The 21,248-nt window shown below is 43.9% G+C and overlaps 2 protein-coding genes across 2 annotated transcripts in view; one reads left to right on the forward strand and one right to left on the reverse strand.

The window, feature by feature from the left end:
• T265_01386 (hypothetical protein) overlaps positions 1-1,259 on the forward strand; it is a gene marked incomplete at both ends in the record, with an annotated part of 10,867 nt that extends 9,608 nt beyond the window's left edge. Inside the window, 2 exons of the mRNA XM_009165412.1 lie at positions 71-455; positions 512-1,259. Of these exons, the coding sequence (XP_009163676.1) occupies positions 71-455; positions 512-1,259 (1,133 nt within the window). The remainder of the gene's footprint in view (positions 1-70; positions 456-511) is intronic.
• Positions 1-21,248, reverse strand: part of T265_01385 (hypothetical protein) — a gene marked incomplete at both ends in the record, with an annotated part of 79,509 nt that overhangs the window by 50,695 nt on the left and 7,566 nt on the right. Inside the window, 11 exons of the mRNA XM_009165411.1 lie at positions 1,596-1,789; positions 4,854-4,903; positions 6,075-6,468; positions 6,984-7,312; positions 9,448-9,677; positions 12,267-12,491; positions 12,824-13,357; positions 13,459-13,827; positions 16,567-16,827; positions 18,067-18,299; positions 18,352-18,545. Of these exons, the coding sequence (XP_009163675.1) occupies positions 1,596-1,789; positions 4,854-4,903; positions 6,075-6,468; positions 6,984-7,312; positions 9,448-9,677; positions 12,267-12,491; positions 12,824-13,357; positions 13,459-13,827; positions 16,567-16,827; positions 18,067-18,299; positions 18,352-18,545 (3,013 nt within the window). The remainder of the gene's footprint in view (positions 1-1,595; positions 1,790-4,853; positions 4,904-6,074; positions 6,469-6,983; positions 7,313-9,447; positions 9,678-12,266; positions 12,492-12,823; positions 13,358-13,458; positions 13,828-16,566; positions 16,828-18,066; positions 18,300-18,351; positions 18,546-21,248) is intronic.

Here is a 21,248-nt window from a genome sequence, read left to right on the forward strand (position 1 = left end):
TCCTTCTGGAACACCAGCGTGGACTCCGACCATGCACTTGTACGCTGCTACTTTTCATTGCGCTCTTCAGGGGTACGCAAATCGCGCACACCTCGCTTAGCCATTGAGAAGCTAGTTGATCCAGAAACCAAACGAAACTATCAGAAACAGCTCCTCGAATGCCTGCCGGACGGTACGGTGTCGGATATAAACGGCCACTGGGAAAAAATATCCAACGCGTTGCTCAAAGCAGGAGCGTCTGCTTGCGGTACAACCCAGCCAACCTCATCCAAGCACTGGATCTCTGATAGAACCGTGTCTTTTGTGAAGACCCAGCGACAGATCCCACCTGGTCGCCACCACAACTCCACCCGGCGTATCATTCGACGCCGGTTGAAACTGAGTGTCCGCGCAGACCGAGAAGCTTGGTGGACCCGAAAGGTCGAAGAAATGAAGGATGCGAAGAATGCTGGAATGTGCGCAAATTGTTCCACTTGATTCGTTCGACTGGTCCTCGGAAACCTCGTGTCAGTGAAACAGTCAGGGACCAAAATGGCTCCCTGATATGCAGCAAAGCAGAACGTTTGGACCGCTGGATACAGTACTTCGAACAGCAATTCAGCTGGCCACCTGCTACCCCCAATCAAGAAATCCGGCCTTCAACAGGAAGGTGGACCGTAAATATGGAGCCGCCTTCAGTCTCAGAAGTGTCCGAATGCATTTCTCTACTCAAGCGTCATCGTGCTGCTGGTCCTGACGACCTTCCACCTGCTCTTTTCAAGGATGGCGGTGGATTCCTCAATCAGTGCCTGTCTAGCCTATTTGGGTTTATCTGGGAGAAGGAGACCGTCCCAGACAACTGGGGTGAATCGATAGTGGTACCCATTTTCAAAGAGGGTACTCGCAGTGAATGTAGCAACCACAGAGGTGTTAGCTTGACGTCTGTTGTGACAAGGCTTCTGGCGTCACTGATTCTTCGTCGTCTTATGGCGGCACGCGAAGTCTTGACTCGTGAGAATCGAGCGGGATTTCGACCGGGCAGAGGCTGCGTTGACCACATCTTCACACTCCGTCAGGTGTTAGAGCAACGCCACATGTACAGACGCTCCACAATCCTGGTATTCCTTGACTTCCAGGGTGCCTTCGATTCTGTTGATCGATCAGTTCTGTTAACTACACTTGCTCGACAGGGTATGCCCCAGAAGTTTGTAAACATAATCCTATCTTTACAAATAAATGCTTCTCCAAGTGAAACTAATTTTTTGTCAAGCACTGCGTGAACGTCATGTAATTCGCCGTAAGCGGTGGTTCAAAGTGAACCGTATGTAAACATAATCCTATCTTTATATTCAAATGCTTCTCCAAGTGAAACTAATTTTTTGTCAAGCACTGCGTGAACGTCATGTAATTCGCCGTAAGCGGTGGTTCAAAAAAAGTGAACCGTATTTCAAAACGAGGAAAACTTTCACAAGCACCATAGTTTATGTGTGACAGATAAAAAGCTTCAAATTAATGAGGTTGGACTCGGCAATCAGTGATGGAGTTTACCATACAAGAATAAGCCTCGAAATCACTGAGGGTAGAGTTTCAAACTAACAAGAATGGAAGACACGTACCTGTAGATCCTTCCTAATGCATAGCTGATTCAATGGGAAAAGCATGCAACGATGCACCTCCTTAATGTAGCGCTCCGGATCAACCATAGTTATATCATTGTCAGAAGATCGAGCTAGCTCCGTGTTTATGTATTCTGTACTGCTCATCCGGTCAGCACAGACAAGCCATTCCTCAAGTGTTTCGGTTAACGAAGCTGTAAGGAGAGAAACGGAGAAAAATCAAAAGTTAGGTAGGTTGACGAATTCAACGCATGCGTTCCCATATCTCGCAATTTTAAAGGGCCCTCCCTCTTTGTCCCGGCACGACTATTCCGGTGTGAACTAAGTATATTTTTTTTATGCCAGAGCAGGAGGATCGTCCAAACGAGAATGATTTGGAAAACGATACAAGGAAGATTGTTGGTGTATCGTTAGTGGCAGAAGAGAAGCAACCAAGTCTGACTACCATGGAACACTGATCACATTGTGCACAACATAATTCCAGTTAAACGCAATCCCATAACACAAGAGGATCATACAGTCGAATTACTTATCAACAGACCACTGTAGTACACAATATGCAGTTCTAAAAGGTATCTGCGGTTGGTGCAGGAAAGCTAGCCTTTGACATCCCATGTTTGGGTTGGCGTGCATAGCGTGTTTTCTACAGTATGGCAATATCAACCAAATGAAATACAGTCTGTCAACAAAACAAACAAGATTTTTCACTTGTCCAGAGAACTGACTTAACAGAAGCAATGACTGAAATGCATAAAGTCAGAGCCCACAGTGGTCTCAATATTGTTATCCCTATGTGTGATATTGACGAAAACGAAGCACCTTCATCTTTGGCACGATGCACCTGAGGCTAACTCGGAAAGATCTTAGAAAAGTTATACTTAGGTAGCGAGGTTGTGGTCACGTGCATCCAGCTGAACCTATTAGGGGTATGCTTTAAACATTCTCGCATCGTCAACAGCAGTCTCTGCAACCATTTGAACAAGTTTCAACATTTTTTACAACTAATACAAAGAAACAATAAGAGGTCGCCCGCTTAGTAGTTCGTAGTAGTACCGAGATAAAGTGTTTATTATGCTCGAGTAATTAGGGCATACTCGCTCACAAGTTACCTGCCTCTCACAGTAACGAAGAGTTTTGGATACAAAAATAAAACTGAACGCGATACAGTAGCCTAGCAACAGTCCATGTTCGGTGGAAGTTTCATCCTTAGGGTAGGTCAGTTGATGCTGAAAAGCTGAGAAGTACTGTGCGGATGTCGTCCCTGTCTGGATCGATAAACAGCGCACACCTCAAAAATCTATGGGTGCACCGGAAACCTCAGTCTATGACAGCCTCGACTTAAATCCAGGACTATGTTAACGACAGTCGGGACCGCAACAGGCTATCACAAGATCGAAAGGGATCCCTTCTTTACTGTCAAAAACTTCAAAGCACTGAAGGGTAAGCAAAATGTGATACACACTGAGTAATGGTTGAGAAACATTAGCTGTTTTCGCCGGTCACAACATTCAACTGACAGTTTTACTAAATGAAATCACTGTTCACTACCATTCGCAAATCTATCAGTCTCTACTCAAGGAACTATTTTGCACAATTCGCTGGAAGCCTTATTTGTGCAGGGCCTGCTGCAAACCTGCAAGGAATCAACCATCGGTGAGGACAGATCGACAGTGCTGAAAAAATACTGGATGAGAGCTAATTTACCACCCGGTTTTTCTGGATTAACTAAAGTAATATTGATCAAAGATTATCGCATCTCAGTATCTTATTAGAATAAAAAGATCAAAATGGAACATATTACTTGCCAAATATTTGCAGGTATATCGTAAAAATACCCACAACGGTGTAACCACGTCTATTTTCAACCACAGACTGATTGCTCATCGATCAAAGATGACACACATGAGACCAATAATCCGTTGGAAATAAACAAATGAAGGTTCCATGGAAATAATGTGTTTATCAATCCCGTGTCCAAGCAGATAAGTAACTCTACCGAGCATGTGACAGCCCGTGACGCTTCAACAACTGTACCATTGTGGGTACTCATTAGGCTAGATCGATCAACACCAAGTCATTGCACAAGCCCATGTGTTCACCGTTCAGTTTTGAGTGTTATGTCTTGTGACAACATATGACAATCCGGCAACCTTGATCCGGAAGTCCTATGATTTCCCAAGTAACTGAACAATACAAAGACCAGTCTATCTCACTTTAAGCAATCTTGCCATCGAAATAAAGTGTGGGAAATGGCTGTGACCACCATTATTTTTGGCCTCAGACTATCCGCTGAGTGGCCGAAAGCAACCACTTGTCGTACGGGAGTTGCCATATTCAGATGCAAACCCGGCATATATTAAAAAAGATCGAAATTCAATAAAAATATGTCAGTGGCCCATTGCTCAGCCTTGGGTATGTACTACTATTGTGATCACGATACTTAAGAAGTAGCTCCATTCTTCCAAAGAGAACATATTCCTCATTTGGTTGCTAAAAACTCTTCGACAGAGCATGACTGGGTTCCTCCTTAATGTGTCTCATCATGTCAGTACAGTCCCGTAGTTGCGTTAACCTCATGTTCTTCTTGAACCCAAACTGTACGAAATTCATTTGCACACCAGTTTGGTTTTAACGTAGGATTTGATTGAATCCAGTAATTCTTAGTAACATTATACCGATCTCGCTGGCAGTAACTGCATGGGGCGCGAGCGCTAGTTTCGCAATTCGCCCGAGGACATTTTGAAACTCGGAGCAACTGGGTGGATAAAATGATATCCCTTGTATGTGAGAACAACGTCGAGCAATAGAGTAAAACCGAATAAACGGTGCCAAAAACAGCACATCTGAATTTCATGGTTAAGACGAGCGCTTACCAATCACCTGTCAGTTTTCACTGCAGCCTGAAAATACACCCGCTCTACTGGTGAACAACAGGCTCATTGAGAACAGGGGAGACCACCCCGTGTGTCCGTAAGATACAATACCGCCTACATAGCAGCTCTCCCAGCAACGGACCTACCTTTGAGATAACCCCATGTTTGTGCACACCTTTTGTGAGAGCTCAACTGCTTACTCCTCATCTTTCAAACAATTGAGGTTTCTCGACCTTGAAATCCACGAAGGAAATACGGGTCTGTACATACATCCTGTTCTGACAGTTACGGGAGTTAAATTCTAATATACACATGTACCCTCTGTCGGAACAGGTAGATTGGTCCAGCGTTGAAGTAAAAAAAACAACAATGTGAGTTGACTCACTTCGAACTTTGGGATCCGTTAAGTCGAATTTCACCAACTCTTTGAACAGTCTGTAAATAAGAATAGAGCAGCAAAAGCACACATCAGGTAGGGAAGTCAAAGAATTACAACGTACATATTAATGTCTATGATCTCAGAAAACTTATTATCGGTGACAAACGCACGCAGTACTGTTAACCACCCTTCCGCCCTTCCCATAAAAAGCTTCCTAGACGGGGGAGTACTGCACTTAAAAATTCGTATCGCTCACGTATTTTTTGCTTGAACAACTTTCGAAAAAGGGAATTGGCGACCGGATCGAAGGCAGACATGAGTATCAACCCTGAACCATTTATCTGATAATACATGCTATTTCCACCCACACGCCTGAAACCACCTGTGGTGTGGGGAGAAATGATGACAGAATCAACGGACGTGCGAAGTTTCTCAATTTCAAGATAGAGGCGTTCCGATAGACCTAGAGAAGTGGTCATCTTACCCTATGTGGGGGCACCTTGTTATGTCACTGGAAGCCTTTCTCGGCATGATAACGTGCCTATACAGAGCGACGGGTAGTTACGGTCCTGTAGAAGCCACATCCGAACTACTCCTAAATTTAAACCAATCAGAAAACCCTGCAAAAAACCTGAACTCCATACAATCCAGAATAAACGGATTCATTGTAGGATAATCCCTGTCAACAAAGTCTGCGTTCATAAACCCTACTTTGAAGCCTCTTCCTTGGAAACGAAGTGAGCTTCAAGACAAATGCTGAGAAAGTGCTGTGATTGAGTACCCGCATAATTAGGTCCTTGTTTTTCGTACATTTAAGCTACTTTGCCTTATCGTCCACGAGTCACCCAGAGACTAAGTAAGCAGTAAAGTGGACATGGACAGTTCAACTCGCTTGTCACTATTGTCATAATAACTTCAAGCGCACAAATTTAGCACCAGTGTCTGGCTATTACTTTCATACTGATGCACAACGCCTCCCAGTGACAGGAAGACTTACAGGTGACTTCTGAACCTCGACGGTGACCTATAAGATGTGGTGAGCGCCGTTAAACAAAAAATCCAGAAGCAAGAGGGCTGAAGCGCCTGGAACCATATTGCCTAGACCTGGATGAACGCAGCAAGAGAGTCAAGAGTGGAGTTAGACAATCGGAAACCTAAGTCTCAAACCCTTAAAGGGACTCAAGCCCGGGACGAGAACTTCGCCCCAAAGTATGAGTATGCACTTACCCGAAATAACGACGAATTCCATTCAACATGAAGAACACATTCATCATACCACCTTGAGGTCCCTTTTGGCTGGCATCATGCAGGAGCACGTTGGTTAAGCGGATGGAGGAATAGCGCATTGCGCATATCAGGGTGGGGGCTGCGGGGTGGTGAGTAGTGGTGACAGCTGGTTCCCAAGCAAGAGCCCCGGATATTACCTGTGAAATCTCCGACAACGCGGCATACTTTCGCGCGGTAGGAATTTGTTCGCTTGGCAGTAGTGTCATGCGACGGCGACGGTAATTGAGTTGGTTGCGATTCGCAAAGAACCGGCTCCAAGACGTACAAAGCTCCGTAACAGAATTGATTAGAAAAGCGGTCACGTGAAGTATGCGATGCGTGGCTTTTGCTAACTCTGAAAAAGATAGCGAACACCACCTAGTATGTGAAAGAGATGCTCGTTGGCGACAATAATTCAGTGACCAAATGACGTCTATCCATCAAACAGGAAAAAAACATCGTATTCGACAGAGAAAACAAACGAGCAAGACCAGAAATTAATGGAAGTCTCCACGATCATAGGAAAAATAATAGTACGCACATATCTGCACATTTGGTAAAAGTCAAAAGAAGCACAAGACGCTTATCTAGTCAGAATAAGGCTACCTTTCTGCAGGCTTTCAAAACTAAACATATGAGTGAACCTCGGTAACCAAGCAAAAGAAACTATAACAAAGCGATCCAGTCTAGGAATGCCAGCGTAGTCGCAACTGGAAATGTCTAAAATTTATGTTCCGCAAGGTATCCAGAAACACGCATGAAAACTGTGAGGTTCAGTCGGGACCGTGCATGGACCTCAAACCATTCAAATTACTTGTGAGTAAATAAGGCCAGTTTGTCGCCAGATTATCTGAACAAACAGGAACTCACCAGGTCGTTGATGAAGAAAAGCATTCTTGTTGTCACCGGAAGTAGGAATCTTGGACGGTCTCAGTATTGAGTAAATGTGAAGTGCCTCAACAAACTGAGGCATCGGACTAGTCTCTGTGACAGGTCTCCACTGACCGGTGGTATCGTCTTCCGGTTTCCAACCTGATTCGTCTGATGCCTGGTTTCTGTCGGCTGTGCACGTCGCTGGCGGATGTACACTTGTGTCCATTCTTTCTTGTGGATTTATATCTGCCTCCGTGATATCTTTGTCTCCATAAAGAATTTTGAGTAGAATACAAGCTTCCCAAGAAACGCCTAAATAGAGTCGCCTGAAAAGAAACATCGTCCAGTCAACTCCACATACGTATAAGCAAAAAGTAAATGTGCCTAGGTGTTATGCGAAAGAATACTGGGACATTCACCTAGAGTGCACGACATAATCGCCCGAGGGAATTCCGAACAAAAGGGCGGCTTCAGAAAAATCAAGTGCGGTGCAGTTTCCACGGAGAGGAAAGCATATGCTGCTTTGGTTTGCAAAACTACATGGCAAAAAGCCTCCCCTTCGAGAGGGCGACCTTCGAACTTTCGTAACCAAATAGATTCTGAATGAGCCGAGTGATGTAACCCGAATGATAAGGAGCCACCATCCTGCAACGTCTTATCCATGCACAGTGAGAGCCGGGTGTACCCTATTTCTGGAAGGCGGATCGTACCAACAGCATTCAAAAGTTTGTAGGAACGTTCATATCATTTTACCAAGTCACTTGTCCACTTCGCAGTTTGACATTCTGGAGGATAAATAGGGAACGACTCTCGTCTCGTCAGGCGATCATTCGACAGGAATAACAAAGCCCAACCACCGCAGATTACGATACTGAACGTTTACCGTTTACCCGGTACACGACGAAACATCACCTTCTAATTGTCTCAGTAAAATTGGCTGACGCCATTCAGCACCAGTAACGGTTCTGGGACGTCCCAGGTCCCTCGCTCGATGTCATGTCTGCCGACCACACAAGATATAGCCACGATAAGAAATAAGTGACGTCCCGGTTAAGATGGGACGTCATAAGATGCATGCACCCATGCCTTCGTATGGGTGTGGCAAAGGTGTACTAGTTACGAAACCTTACTAGCTCCCGTGTAGTCCGTCTGTGTTGAGATCAAAACGTTGTCTCTGATATGGATAACGCCAACAGTACATCAGTGGGGTACATTCATAAGAATGCAGTAGTGTTTTAAGAGTAATGAAACCCTATCGATAAAATAGGCAAACAGGATTGTCATTTTAATCTGCTGAAACTTCGCTCGTTTGAAAGTAAAATGAGAGTCTCAGTTGTAAGTGTGCTCACCTAAACAATGTGGGCGTTGTATTTTTTATCTCAGAGCATAAAATTCAGGGATTTCTTCGGATTGGCTAAAATGGCCAACTATCGATTCCACTCTGCTTGGGGCAGTGTAGCACTGGGGAATTCCGAAAAAAATCTACCGGTTGTTCGTAATGAACGATTCATCAATTTCAGATGGTACATTTGGTTTAGCCATTCATTGAGTTTGACTACTTGCGAAGTTATATGAAGTCCGTAAATTTTCCCATGAGCATATTATTACGGTGGAGTGCTTAAAAATGGTCACAAAGTAGTAGGAGTGATCAGTTACTGGAAACCAACCCGCATTTCTATCAGATACACGAGGCGAGAATCCACCGTGCACTATACAATGTCTTTCAGCAGTAACAACTAAAGCTTCGGAATATTTAAATATTTTTAAATCAGCCCAACTGAAACAGTAAGAAGCATACGTGCTGAGCATTCAGTCGGAGAACATTGTAAATGAAGGACCGATTCGAAGCTCGTTTGGACCTCGCCTTGGGTGATTTACTTAACAGCCTAAATTGTCATTCGTATGAGATATAAACTCGGGCATGTGAAGCCATTCAATCCCGTAGTATGAGAACAAAAACTCAAATTCAAAACCTGTCGGCTATCTCCGTCTTTCAACGTTTAAAAGTCACACGCAACCACTCCGAATGTCTGGTAAATTCAATCCCCCTAATCTTCGCTGGAGAGGATTCGGTACACCGAAATTCTAACCTAAGCACACAAAGTCCTACTTCATTATCCTTCATGATCTGTTTTTTAGGCCGTAAACGTGATTGTTCCATACTATGAGGCGGGTTAGGCCCACTTCCAAATCGTGGATAACCACAATTTTGAATTTGTTTTCCTGACAACCAGTAACTCCTGTGGCGGTAGCTTTGAGTCCTAGCTCCAGAATATTCTAACCAGATCATAGACACTCACACTTGTGGTATGAATCGATCGGCTGGTCTGCAAGGCGAATTCTGTGACAAATAAGATGAAACGCTAGTCGAAGATGTCCATCAAGATGTGTCGAAATAGCTGTTAGACAATAAATGAATAAAGAATGCAACGGAACCAATACAAACATGCGGTCCACTCACCCCAAGGAGTGAAGAACGTTCCGAACTAGCCATTTGTCAGCCAACGATGGGCGTAATTCAGACTTCAAGTGGTCTATAATCTGTACCATGATACAAATTATGGAGGCAGTGACCACAAGCTCGTGAAGCAGGACATGCTCGTTAGCCATGTATTCGCGCAACAGAAGGGATGTTAGTGTAAACTGAGAGTTTTGTAGGGGTGCCAGTTTTTCTAGCGACGACTCTAGGCACTAGAATAAGACAGGAAAGTAATGTAAAATTGTCAAACAGAAGCGGATAAAAAATAATCAGGTTTAGTTAAAATGTGGTGCTCAGAAAAGTCAATTCACGGCGCAATGGACGAGTAATTTTGTTTGGGAAAGTGGAAAGATGAAAGTCGACAGATTATGTAAACTGAAGGACGACGTCGAACAGAAACGATAAAGGGGTACAAAGTAAGGTTTGTTCTTCATCCCAAACGACCAGTGATAATTCCATGTGGCAGATGGCTAGAAGGGTGTGTGACAATCAGCCTTAGCACCAGTTTTGGGGGATAACAAGGAGGACGCGGACAGTGAGACATTATTAAGCTATTATGCTACAGAATAGATAACAGTGTGAATCTGGCGTGTTTTCGGTGCATCGATTAAATACCATCGGAAGTGAACACATGGGTCAAGACATATACTGCTCAAACTTAGACAGGAGATCGGTTTTAAAACTTCAGTTCCTTGGTCGGTATCTCGCACGTTCACCTTAAAGTTATCTCGTGGGTGCATTTTTAAATCTGTGGAAAGCCAGTCAGAGCAATAGAGTAGTTACTCCTCGTTACCGAACTGAACTTCACTCCACTAAATTCTTTATGACAACAGCCAAACTATATAGGCTCCTTAAATTCCCTATATTGCTTCCTTACACCTTTCCATCCCCTCTCAAAAATCTCCCCCTTTAAATCAAGAGTTGACAAGCATTTGGCCTCACGGGAGTTTTTTATGGTTTCTAAGGATTCCTCTGCTTCGGGGTTAACCCATTCCTGTAATTCTAGGCTGCCGTCTATTGAAAACTAGAGACATCGTGACACAAAAGTGATGCCTGTAACCAAGATGTTGAAGAAATAGTATATGAAATGAATCCACCGATCAGACAAATACTTTCCTCATCGACCCAAAGGAGTTCTAATGGCATTTCGGGCCACTGCTACATCAGTTGTTATAAATATGGTCGACCAAGGGAGCATTCAAAACTGCATCCTAAACAGAAATCGTTTGTCGTCAGCACATCCAACTTCACCATCTCAGAAAAAACAGTACCCGAGAAATTGAAGAAAAATACGATTTACTACCACTTTGTACGCAAAAAGCAGTGATAACTACGTAGGGACAATTGTGGGGCCTGAAAAACATTGCAGTCTGAATTCTTTTTCGTCATTCACAGACACACAAAATAAAGTTTTACACGCACAATCGACGGATTTGGTATTCACGTGACAAAAGTGGGACGCAAATTGAAAGATCGCATGTACAACAGCGAAACATCTTAATTCTATGGCAATACCTCCGAGTGCTTAGATCAGGCGGAGTAAGAATACTGGGTTGAACAGAAATAAGGGGCAGGAATAACCGCCACGGCCAGAAATAATTATGTCCCACACGCGCCCAATGAGAGCAAACAGTTACAGAACGGGTGGTAAAAACAGGACACCGAGTCACTACTACGTGCGTAGTACGTACGTACTCAGACGTACGATGGACTGAATGAAATCACAAAGCTAGCGGGATTAGCCTCGGGCTGATTGTGAGGTGAAATCCCGGCTACAAATCAGAAGGTATCGATTTGGACTCCCTACGGCACAGTGTACAACCTATGTAACAGGAACAATAAGCTCATCAGTGCGTTCGTAAGAAAGGATGTACGACTTCCGACATACAGACTATACTTCGACCCATTGCCTTCCCGACAGTGGACAGTCCCGCATGCATAGCGCAAGCGACATTCATCCACAAATGAAAAGCGTAAAAACCGTTATAACACCGAACAAAATCCATACTTGAGTTCATTTGTTAATATCGTATTCCTCGTCAAAAACCGCAAGACTGCGGTAGAACACCATTGCTTCTAAGAAGTTACCTATCAGCGAGACATTTTTATTCCACTGACGCCCATAAGTATCACATGATTCTAAAAAAATCGCGGTTGGGAAGGCAAGGTCAGTGAACAACGTGTGTTGTTGACTGTTCACGAAGACATATACCACATAAATACAATATAGCGCCAGTGAGTGAACTCGGTGACATTCGCTGTCGTCAGTGCTTAAAATCGATTAAGAAAGAAACGTGAGAAAATCGGTAGAATTGTTGTAGCGGTGAAAACTGAGTAAGCTATTCCAAATTAAGTGCTCATAATTTACACCAAGAGGGAAATATCCGGTAGTAGGTGTGTAGGTACGCTAACCGAATCCGTGGGAGGAATTGACACAGATGATGTCCTAGCTTTTTGAAGGCTAAGTATATAACATTGTGAATAATGAAAACCGTTGGAAACGTCACAACGCTATAACAAAGACGAACCACAGTCGCGGTATGCTAAGCCAACAGACAACAACAGCCATCGTCAGCAAAAACGGTACATTTACTTCCTTCGGTAGTTACATGTTCGACTAGGACCTCCTTCCAGTCTGAATTCGTTATGAAGTTAATCTCTTTCTTTCAAAAAACAACTGACACCCAAAACCTCAAATTAAACTAAACCACACAATGCCGGATAGCTCGTTGTGAAAGGTCATTACACGGTTGACAGAAATATTTTGAACAATACCATGGTTGGACGAAAAAGCGACGCACCTGAAACAGGGGGGCGATCACATCGTTGAGGTATATGGAGTTCGCCAAATCCTCGAAAATCTTGCAGAGAGAGGCACAGCTTGCCGAAACCGGGAAATCGTAAGGCAGCCCTGGCATTCGTAAAAGGTCACATAGCACTTGAAGACCACCGTGGCTCATGAAGTGTCGACACATAGCTTCCGTTACATGCAGCACGGATGGAAGTAGCTTCTCCAGAAATTTACACTTGAAGCAGAGAAAACGAAATGGCTATAAACGAGAGTTCGTATTAGGTAAGCATTAAAAACAGCTGAACTACGGCAAAATAATTTTTAATTAGCTACCACGTCAAGTGTCAGTCTTATACACAAAGCTTTTCTTTAACAGGAAGGATTACGCTCGCAGAGTGGACTACTGTTAGAATGTCCATTGGCATCCCACCTCGGAAAAGGTCTATTTTAGTCGATCCAGTTTAGTAATCTTTAACAATGGGAAAATGTATATGGATACATTAATACACAATTAGACAGTTGCGTCAGAAACACTCAAAGCCGTAAGTAAAGTGGAATGGCACATACTGTATTTAACATGAAGTCTGATAGAAAATGATAAGCAGGAACAGGTGAGCCGTCTGCCAGCGAGGTGATAGGACGACTGGTTGGGGCAAGGTCTTCCTTCAAGTTCAGCGAGGCAGTGGGCGAGGTAGATCGTGAATCCATCAGTCTCGTATTGACAGATCGATGTTGATGCGCTGCAGTTTGCGTTGCACGACTCACATCGTCAATGTCGTGATCATCGTCACCATCTTCATCTTCATCACCAGACAGCATAACCACATCCTCCTCAAGCATACCATCGGGTTCCCCGATGCCTCGGCCACCGGAGGTGGAGGTTGCAGCCTGGGACGTATCGATGCTGCGACCAAGTGCCACTCCCGTTAGGCAGGGTAAATCGGAGCCCAAATGCTCACAAACAGTGGAATCCGGTGGTTCATTGGTAAGTTTGGTGTTGTCATCAGTACCCAGTGTGTGCGTGTCCGAAACGCACCGGATAGGTTCCACAACAAGGCTTGCAGGTTGCATCCGACCGATTTCCACGACGCGTTTCATACACTGCCAGAAAGGAAGGAAACCAGAAAAAAGCTGACTAAAACATCGTCCTCCGTATGCGTACTCAACATAGTGTGTATATTTTGTTGCCAGAAAGAACTCACAGCAACCAGACCTTGAAACACCGGAGTTTTCAGTTCACTGCGTGAGCGCAATAATTCCTGTATTGCATTGCTCATTTGACTCGCGGTCAGACTATTGGACAGAGTTTGCCCAGTACTGGAGGAGAGATTGTACGATATCTGAGATAGAAAATCGCGCACACGCTTCGTTTTCATCGTCGGCAGATAATCCGGTGACACCAGGGTTTCAAGGTACTTCGAAAGAACGCCACTAGACTGAATTGCCTCGATTCCACGGGCATTCAAGGCCAAAGTGTTGAACAAGCCAGGAAGTTGCACAAGAAAGTCACGGTTCTGCGGAAGCGGCTGGCTAGTTAGTGCCGTTAAAATGTCTGTAGTAACATTTTTATCCTGAAAAAAAAAACATAAAAAACAACACATCAAGGGTTTTATGAAAATACCCTGTCCTCAAGATGAAAAAATAACCGGAATCTCGTTCTTTATAGAAGTTCCAATCAAACGACGAACGTGGAATGGGCCACTGCGTTAAAGAAATGATCATTCACCACGTAAGAGGCAATATGGAGTAGTATGGAGCTATTAGGTGATTGGTTGAAGTTGGCAACTAACCCTGAAACCCCTGGAACACAATCGACTAAAGCCGTGATTTCTAACATCCACCCTGTCCACAAAACCCTCAAAATATCAAGTAGTTTCTGGGCCTCATCCATGAAACAAAATGACCGGCTATACAATTTTACACATGAAGTTGAACTTTTGAAGGTGTGCTCATAAACTACCACTAAATCTTACGGCAAACAAGGTTGGAGGTTGATTACAACGACTTCCTTAGGATTTCACTTCATGTGGCATTCACTGAGAATTTGGTGTTTTGGACTGATGCGCTGGTCTCAACTGGTTGATGACTAGTTTTGTTTTGTATGTGGAACGGCCACAAAAATACGCCTTCACAATTACATGTGGTTTCCAGCCTGAACTGGTAAAGAGGAGTTTTAGTGAGGACTCAAGGTGTAGTTGAAACTAGTGACTAATACTTTATTCAATAAAATCTGTTTTGACAGCGAGAAGTGACGCACCTGTGCGATTTTCACACTCCATAAGTTAATGGATTCGAAATGAACTAATGTGACATGAGGTAGTGTCCATGTTGATTCAGTTGGTGCTGTCAGGCAAGCGATAATGTGCGAATTCGGGTCACAACATTTAGGTTAATATTAGGCTATTCCATATATAATAAAAGGCATCCACCATTGCCACAAACAAAAGCGGATATAGTCAAACCCGGGAATAAAGAAATTACTCAAGCCCAAGTTGAAATCTTATTTCGGTTCCAAAAAGGATAGTCCGCGGACAACACGATCTATAGACAGGTGACACGTCACATTACTGAAGTGTTTTGCGGTTTAACAACAAACTGGCAACGAACGACGCCAAGGCGAGCCTAGGATAGGGGGCAATTGTGGCTATCAGGCCTCCCGAACTCAAGACGAAAGCTTCAAGTGGCTCAAGGGATACTCCAATTTGTGCCTGGTGGATCAATAGCGCAAAAACACTGTCGCTAACTGCCGGCGTAAGTGTTGCACTGTTGGTTATGTTGTGCACGACTGTGCTTGGCCTATCTCTTGATTGGCTCTGCAGCGCTCTGCGTCAGTCGACCGTTGGTCGTTCGGGGTAGTCGACTGCTTTACTAGGTAATCTAAATAGTCTTTGCCGCATGCACCACCGTGGCTCCTGCTGCCTTCAAGCATACGCAATGGAGGGCATCGACCTCTAGTGACAGAACACTGACCGAATTCGCAAGGTCAAAGGCTGATCTTGTTGTCAGTCCGTATAAGGAAGGTTTTACCCAGCATTTTGTACCGGTTAGTACCCTCCTCTGAGAAACTCTCTATTCTCTGTCAAGTGTAATTACGTCAAAGTTCAGTGCCACACCGTGATCCCTTCTCAGGTGAACTCCGTTCCTTCGGTCAACGGTGTCGTCCACAACAAGGGCAATTAACTCATTTCGTCATATGTTCTCCACCTAGCCAATACTAAGGATTTTTCAATTTGCGATCTGATGGCTCAGCACCACTTTCAAGCCCGCGCAAACCGTCCGCAGACGCATCCGGTGTTTCTACAACTGTTGACAGGTGACTCTGATTTGACTTATCATTGTACACCTTTAGTTGAGACTGAATGATGAAGCAATCTTTTGTGGCCGTTCTGATCGCATCATTGGAAATCAATATTATTAGCCAGCTAACCATACAGATCACGTCCAGGAAGACAACTGCTAGAACAGCGTTAGTTTGGCAACCATTTCCAGACTGGTATGTCACATCGAACTAACACGAAGGCATTCTGAGCACCACAATTAATGCATCATTTGATTTGCACTGAGCCACATTGCATCCATCTGAATGCCCTGTACCCTGTGTAAGTTTGAGAGAATAAGACCGAAAGGAGGTCAAAAAGGAGCAGTTCTAAAGTTATCAGCGGCCTATAATTCCTAATTCAGTTGGATACAAGCATCTCGACTTCACCTATCTAAAGTTGGGCAACCCGATAGTATCTCAGTACTCCTGCTTCCTTCGGGTGGCATGGAAGCTAGGCACCGAGTGTTACAGCTAAACGATTTTTATTATCATTATATTAGCTGCATTCCACGTGAGTCAATTTGCACATATTTGGAAACACCATAAGACATGACACGCAACCAAGCCTGGTGGGGAGTATACTGCAACTCCTTTGCCAGACTTTATTTGTGCTGGGTTTTGTCGGGTGAGGTGTGCAAAGGCCTGTGAATCAAGCACGCAGGTGTCTTTCTCGAACAAGATATTCAGATACATTAATTTTAGTGGTTGTTAGGGATACTGACATCTCGCTACTGAACTTTATTCTTAGGAAAAAGAGGTCCCTTGAAAAGTGTCATATTCCGATCATCTCATTTAAGCGCGAAATCCCACACAATTGATTTGTTATTATTCTCTGTAAGGGATTAACTGTAAAAATAACAGCGGACGACCAGTTTTCAGTATCAACTCATCATAAAATCTGTGTATAACTACTAGAACTGGGAAACGGATACCCACCACTTTTAACAAAACGTGCCCACAAAAAGTTGAACAATATGAATAGACGACCCACCTGCATTGAGGATATTCGCGAAGGGTATGTATATAGATAGTTGGTGATCGTTTCCATTGCAAACAGTGCCAAATGTGGGGTGAAATGAATGGACCCATTGAGGAATACCTGACGCAAAATATCAGGAAGTGTATCCTCCATAACAGTGTGCATCACCTCCCCCCAGTCCGTATCCAAACAAAGGCGCTTCAGTAGATTTAGGATGGACTTCATTAGACCAGAGCGCTGTGTATTCAAGGCGGGACCAAGGTCTTGCCGAATCTGGTTGTGAAAAAATGAAATGGTTTGTCATCCAAGTAAGTGGGCGAAACCCGGTACGGAGGAGGGACAAGCTGTTGAATGCTGAAAAAGTTCACTAGTAAGAGTACTCGATACAACTACCGGCTAAAGTAAGGAGTGTCTCCTGGCAAAAGCTGCCGTTGAAGTATACTTAAGTCAAAAGATAGATCATGGGTGCACTGTCCACTAGCTTGGAAGTCAATCATGGTTTTCCATGGCAGCACCCCAAGTTCGTCAACGAATCGCGGTTGGCGGCCACCAGTTGACTCTTTGTTTGCACATCCTATTCTATCATGTTTAAGATATCAATGCGGTGCAAACTACCAAAGGGGGTCTTAGCTAAGTATAGATATTACTCTGTCCACGAGGAGTTTCTAGGGATGATCCCCGACGTCGTTTTGTCTGCTTTACGACAAAGCTAGGACACCACTCAAGAGCTGGGGGAATTCATGCATCTGATCATAAACCATTTGTACTGAGAGGATCTCAGCAACACGTTTTGGATCTTTTTTATTGATTTTTTCCTCCATGCCGCCCACAAACAAACATACTCCATTCTGTAAATCGCATAGTCAAAAGTTCCTTATGAATCATGAACAGGGGTGGACAGGCGTAAATACTTCACAAACTAAATAGCTTTAATGCAAGACTGGGTAGCAAACTGTGCAACCAGCCTCTTCGTTATCCTTAGAGATAGTTTTTTGTTGGACTGACTACCCTAAGAAGGTTACAATCCTTGAAATGTTGCAGAAAATTACAGTACCAACATTACAGATGGATCAACTGTCCTAAAAACTCAAAAATCTAGAGTCACCACCGACCACAAATAACAGGTGGGAAAAGTGAAAAGCCGAAGAGGAGCTCAGAAACAAAGAGCTGACTTCTCTTTTAAAACGGCTTACCAGTCCCGTAGGCGGATGCATCGTATCGACAAACAAACACTCCAAGCGAGGTCTTCGAAAAAGTGTAATTTAGCCATGTTGACCCATGAAATAGAGGCTCACACTATACTACTGTTCTGTTAGTTGACGGTTACTACACGAAATCTATGTGGGACAAAACATCCAACATCTATCTCCCACGCTAAATAAAATACAGACTGTATTCTTAAAAGGGCAGTCTACGGGTAAAGGAAAATCAACCAGCGTCTGAGAACGTAAAACATTGAGTTGCGGAACAAAATAAATCATTGGCAACTAAGATACAGAAAAATAAACCTACCTTCCCATCACTGGAAGCTTTTAAGACCAGGTCGACCTCGAAACTAAGCCGATTGACGAGAATATTCACAACATTCAATCGACTGGTGGCGATACTCATCAGTATTTGATCCGTGACTCGAACGGCGCGTGTGACGTAACTCAGACAATCGTTTCGAGAAGTGTGCCAGGCAATCAACTGCAACATTGTGTCTAACACACCACTGGAACTGAGTGTGGCATTTTGTGTATTGCCTAAAAAGCATATGGTAGTGACGCTCAGGGTAAAATATTAAAAAACACATACCTGGTCCGACGTTTTCCTCGTAACAGGCAAGATGATAAAGGAAGGACAATATGGCTGTGGTGAATTGTTGATTTGTACTACCCCCAGGGGCCTCAATGGTGCCATCGACTAGACCTTGAATCCATCTTCTGGTCAAACTGGGCAAAATACCATGATAGCTTGACAACCCTGTACAACTGACAAGAGACGTCCAGCTGTTAAACAAGAATAAAAAGTAAGCCAGTATAAATGTGAATGATTGCTGGCAGAATTCGTGGGCAACGCTGATAAAATTAGGAAGTAGCTGAGTTGCAGTAAAATAGAAAAAGGTGAAACTACACAAAGCAACTCCTTGACATAAGCAATTCACACGTTTGAGATGTTATCACTATCACGACGAAATCTGATGTATCACCTGATGAACATAAGTAATGTGTACTATGGAACACTTAAATGAAACGCTCAGAACTCGATGTGCCCGTCAGCAAACTACCCTCAGCCAAATCTAATTCCAAAAGTGCCCATGGTGACTACCATCCTGTTGCTTATTCGGTCCTCCAAATACGCGTCACAAATGTTGACGCGTCTAACATGCATCTAAAGGGAGCACCGTCTTTGTTGGTAAGCTTTTCAACTTCCAGTCTAGAGATGAGTAAGTCAAGAGGAAATTTAACTATTTAGACGTGATGCCGTGAACCTGACTCCATTTTCTGATTCGCTGAATTTTTGCCGCTGCCTTGGCCGATTTTAGGGCCTCAGTCCCAAACAAAAACCGAAAGTCCTTCAAGATAATCTGGAGCGTTCTCGAATTGGGATAACCGAGTGTTGCCTATGAGCAGTTCACAAAGCGTTTTTGAAACAGGTTCCACTTGCCACAAGTCTTTGAAGGCATGGTCCCAAAAAGTTGACCGGCTAGTAATATGCTGGCACCCTTTCGGCGCCTTGTTATCAGACTTTGGAGTCAAACGCTTTCGGTGAAGTCCCTAATCATCTTCTTGTCCATGTGTGGGCGCCTCAAGTATCCCAAACCGATTACAACCATGAAGTTTGCAACTGGAAATACTGTCACGTCGGCTGCTGCGTCGTATCATTTGCTAAATCGCCCTAGTTGCCGTATACACCAAGCTGAGTAAGCAAAAATATGCTATTGCTCATGCCTACTTTCTTATACATTTATTTCTTTTTTTTTCTCCACTCCAGCCTCATTGTGAGCCTCATGCGAATCCCAGAACTAAAACAGGTTCATTCGATAACCGAGTGTTGCCTATGAGCAGTTCACAAAGCGTTTTTGAAACAGGTTCCACTTGCCACAAGTCTTTGAAGGCATGGTCCCAAAAAGTTGACCGGCTAGTAATATGCTGGCACCCTTTCGGCGCCTTGTTATCAGACTTTGGAGTCAAACGCTTTCGGTGAAGTCCCTAATCATCTTCTTGTCCATGTGTGGGCGCCTCAAGTATCCCAAACCGATTACAACCATGAAGTTTGCAACTGGAAATACTGTCACGTCGGCTGCTGCGTCGTATCATTTGCTAAATCGCCCTAGTTGCCGTATACACCAAGCTGAGTAAGCAAAAATATGCTATTGCTCATGCCTACTTTCTTATACATTTATTTCTTTTTTTTTCTCCACTCCAGCCTCATTGTGAGCCTCATGCGAATCCCAGAACTAAACCTGACAGGTTCATTCGTCTTGCTTCACGCTAGCAGCAAATTGTGCGCGTCCATCTGCAGCAACAGCCCGAAACCTCGGAATCACTTTTCGGACCCCGTAATTCGGTCCAGTTAGCTGCCTTTAATATTCGAAGTCAGGAATGCTGATGCTAGTACGCTAAACGACCTCAACATGGCCGTATACCATCAGAGATGAAAATCCAGGAGGTGACTGTCATGAATATTCTTTGTGCTTACATCATCGTTTCGTATTAACCATGCCTTCGCCTTCATTTTCAGCTTATGTACGTCTATTCTCAGACAAGTAAAGCGCTATTCATTCTACGTCATTCATTCTTGTTCTCGCGCTCAATCAGAATCGATATTTTATTCGTAACAATTTACTTGTCTAAGAATACCATGGAACCGTTGCTGCGACCCAAGTATTTCGACGCAGATCCTAATTCTCCAGACGCAACAACGCGTTGGAATCATTGGTTCCGAACCTTCCAAACGTTTCTGGGCACTGTCGAATCGCCCAATCTAAATAAACTGGAAACTCTGATCCATTTTGTGGATGCACCTGTATACGTTTATATCGCTGACTGTCCAGATTACGAATCAGCTATCAGTACGCTTGAAAAGTTGTACGTTCGTCCTAAGAATATAATTTATGCTCGCCATCTTCTACAAACTTGCAAACAAGACACCAGTCAAGATGTTGATCAGTTTGTTCAGAGGCTTAAATCCTTGGCCAAAAATTGTGATTTCAAGGCGGTGTCCGCCATTGACCATCAAAACGAAAGTGTACGCGATGCTCTAATCAACGGACTTCAGTCTACTACCATCAGAGAACGACTTCTAGCTCAAAACGAACTCACTCTCGATGAAGCTCATGAATTGGCCAGGTCATTAGAATTGGCCCACAAACAAGCTCAGTCATACTCACATAACCAGGCGATATCATTTTCTGCGGCTGCAGCACCTTTACAGACATCTACAGTTATCCCTTCACACTCAAACTCCCCTGATTCTACACCCTATCTCTCGTCAATCAGTTCTCAGATATGTTACTTTTGTGGTCGTTCCAGACATCCACGGTCAAAGTGCCCCGCAAGAGAAGCAGTTTGTAAATCATGTGGCAAAACAGGCCATTTTCAGCGTGTTTGTCGATCCAAATCTGTAAAGTGTCACTCAAATTGCACAACGGATTCGGCCTTATCTTCCCTGTTGACTGCTGCGGCCCCGAACTGCTTGTCTCGCACGGT

Source organism: Opisthorchis viverrini (assembly GCF_000715545.1).
Source record: "Opisthorchis viverrini unplaced genomic scaffold opera_v5_15, whole genome shotgun sequence".
Classification (NCBI taxonomy): domain Eukaryota; kingdom Metazoa; phylum Platyhelminthes; class Trematoda; order Opisthorchiida; family Opisthorchiidae; genus Opisthorchis; species Opisthorchis viverrini.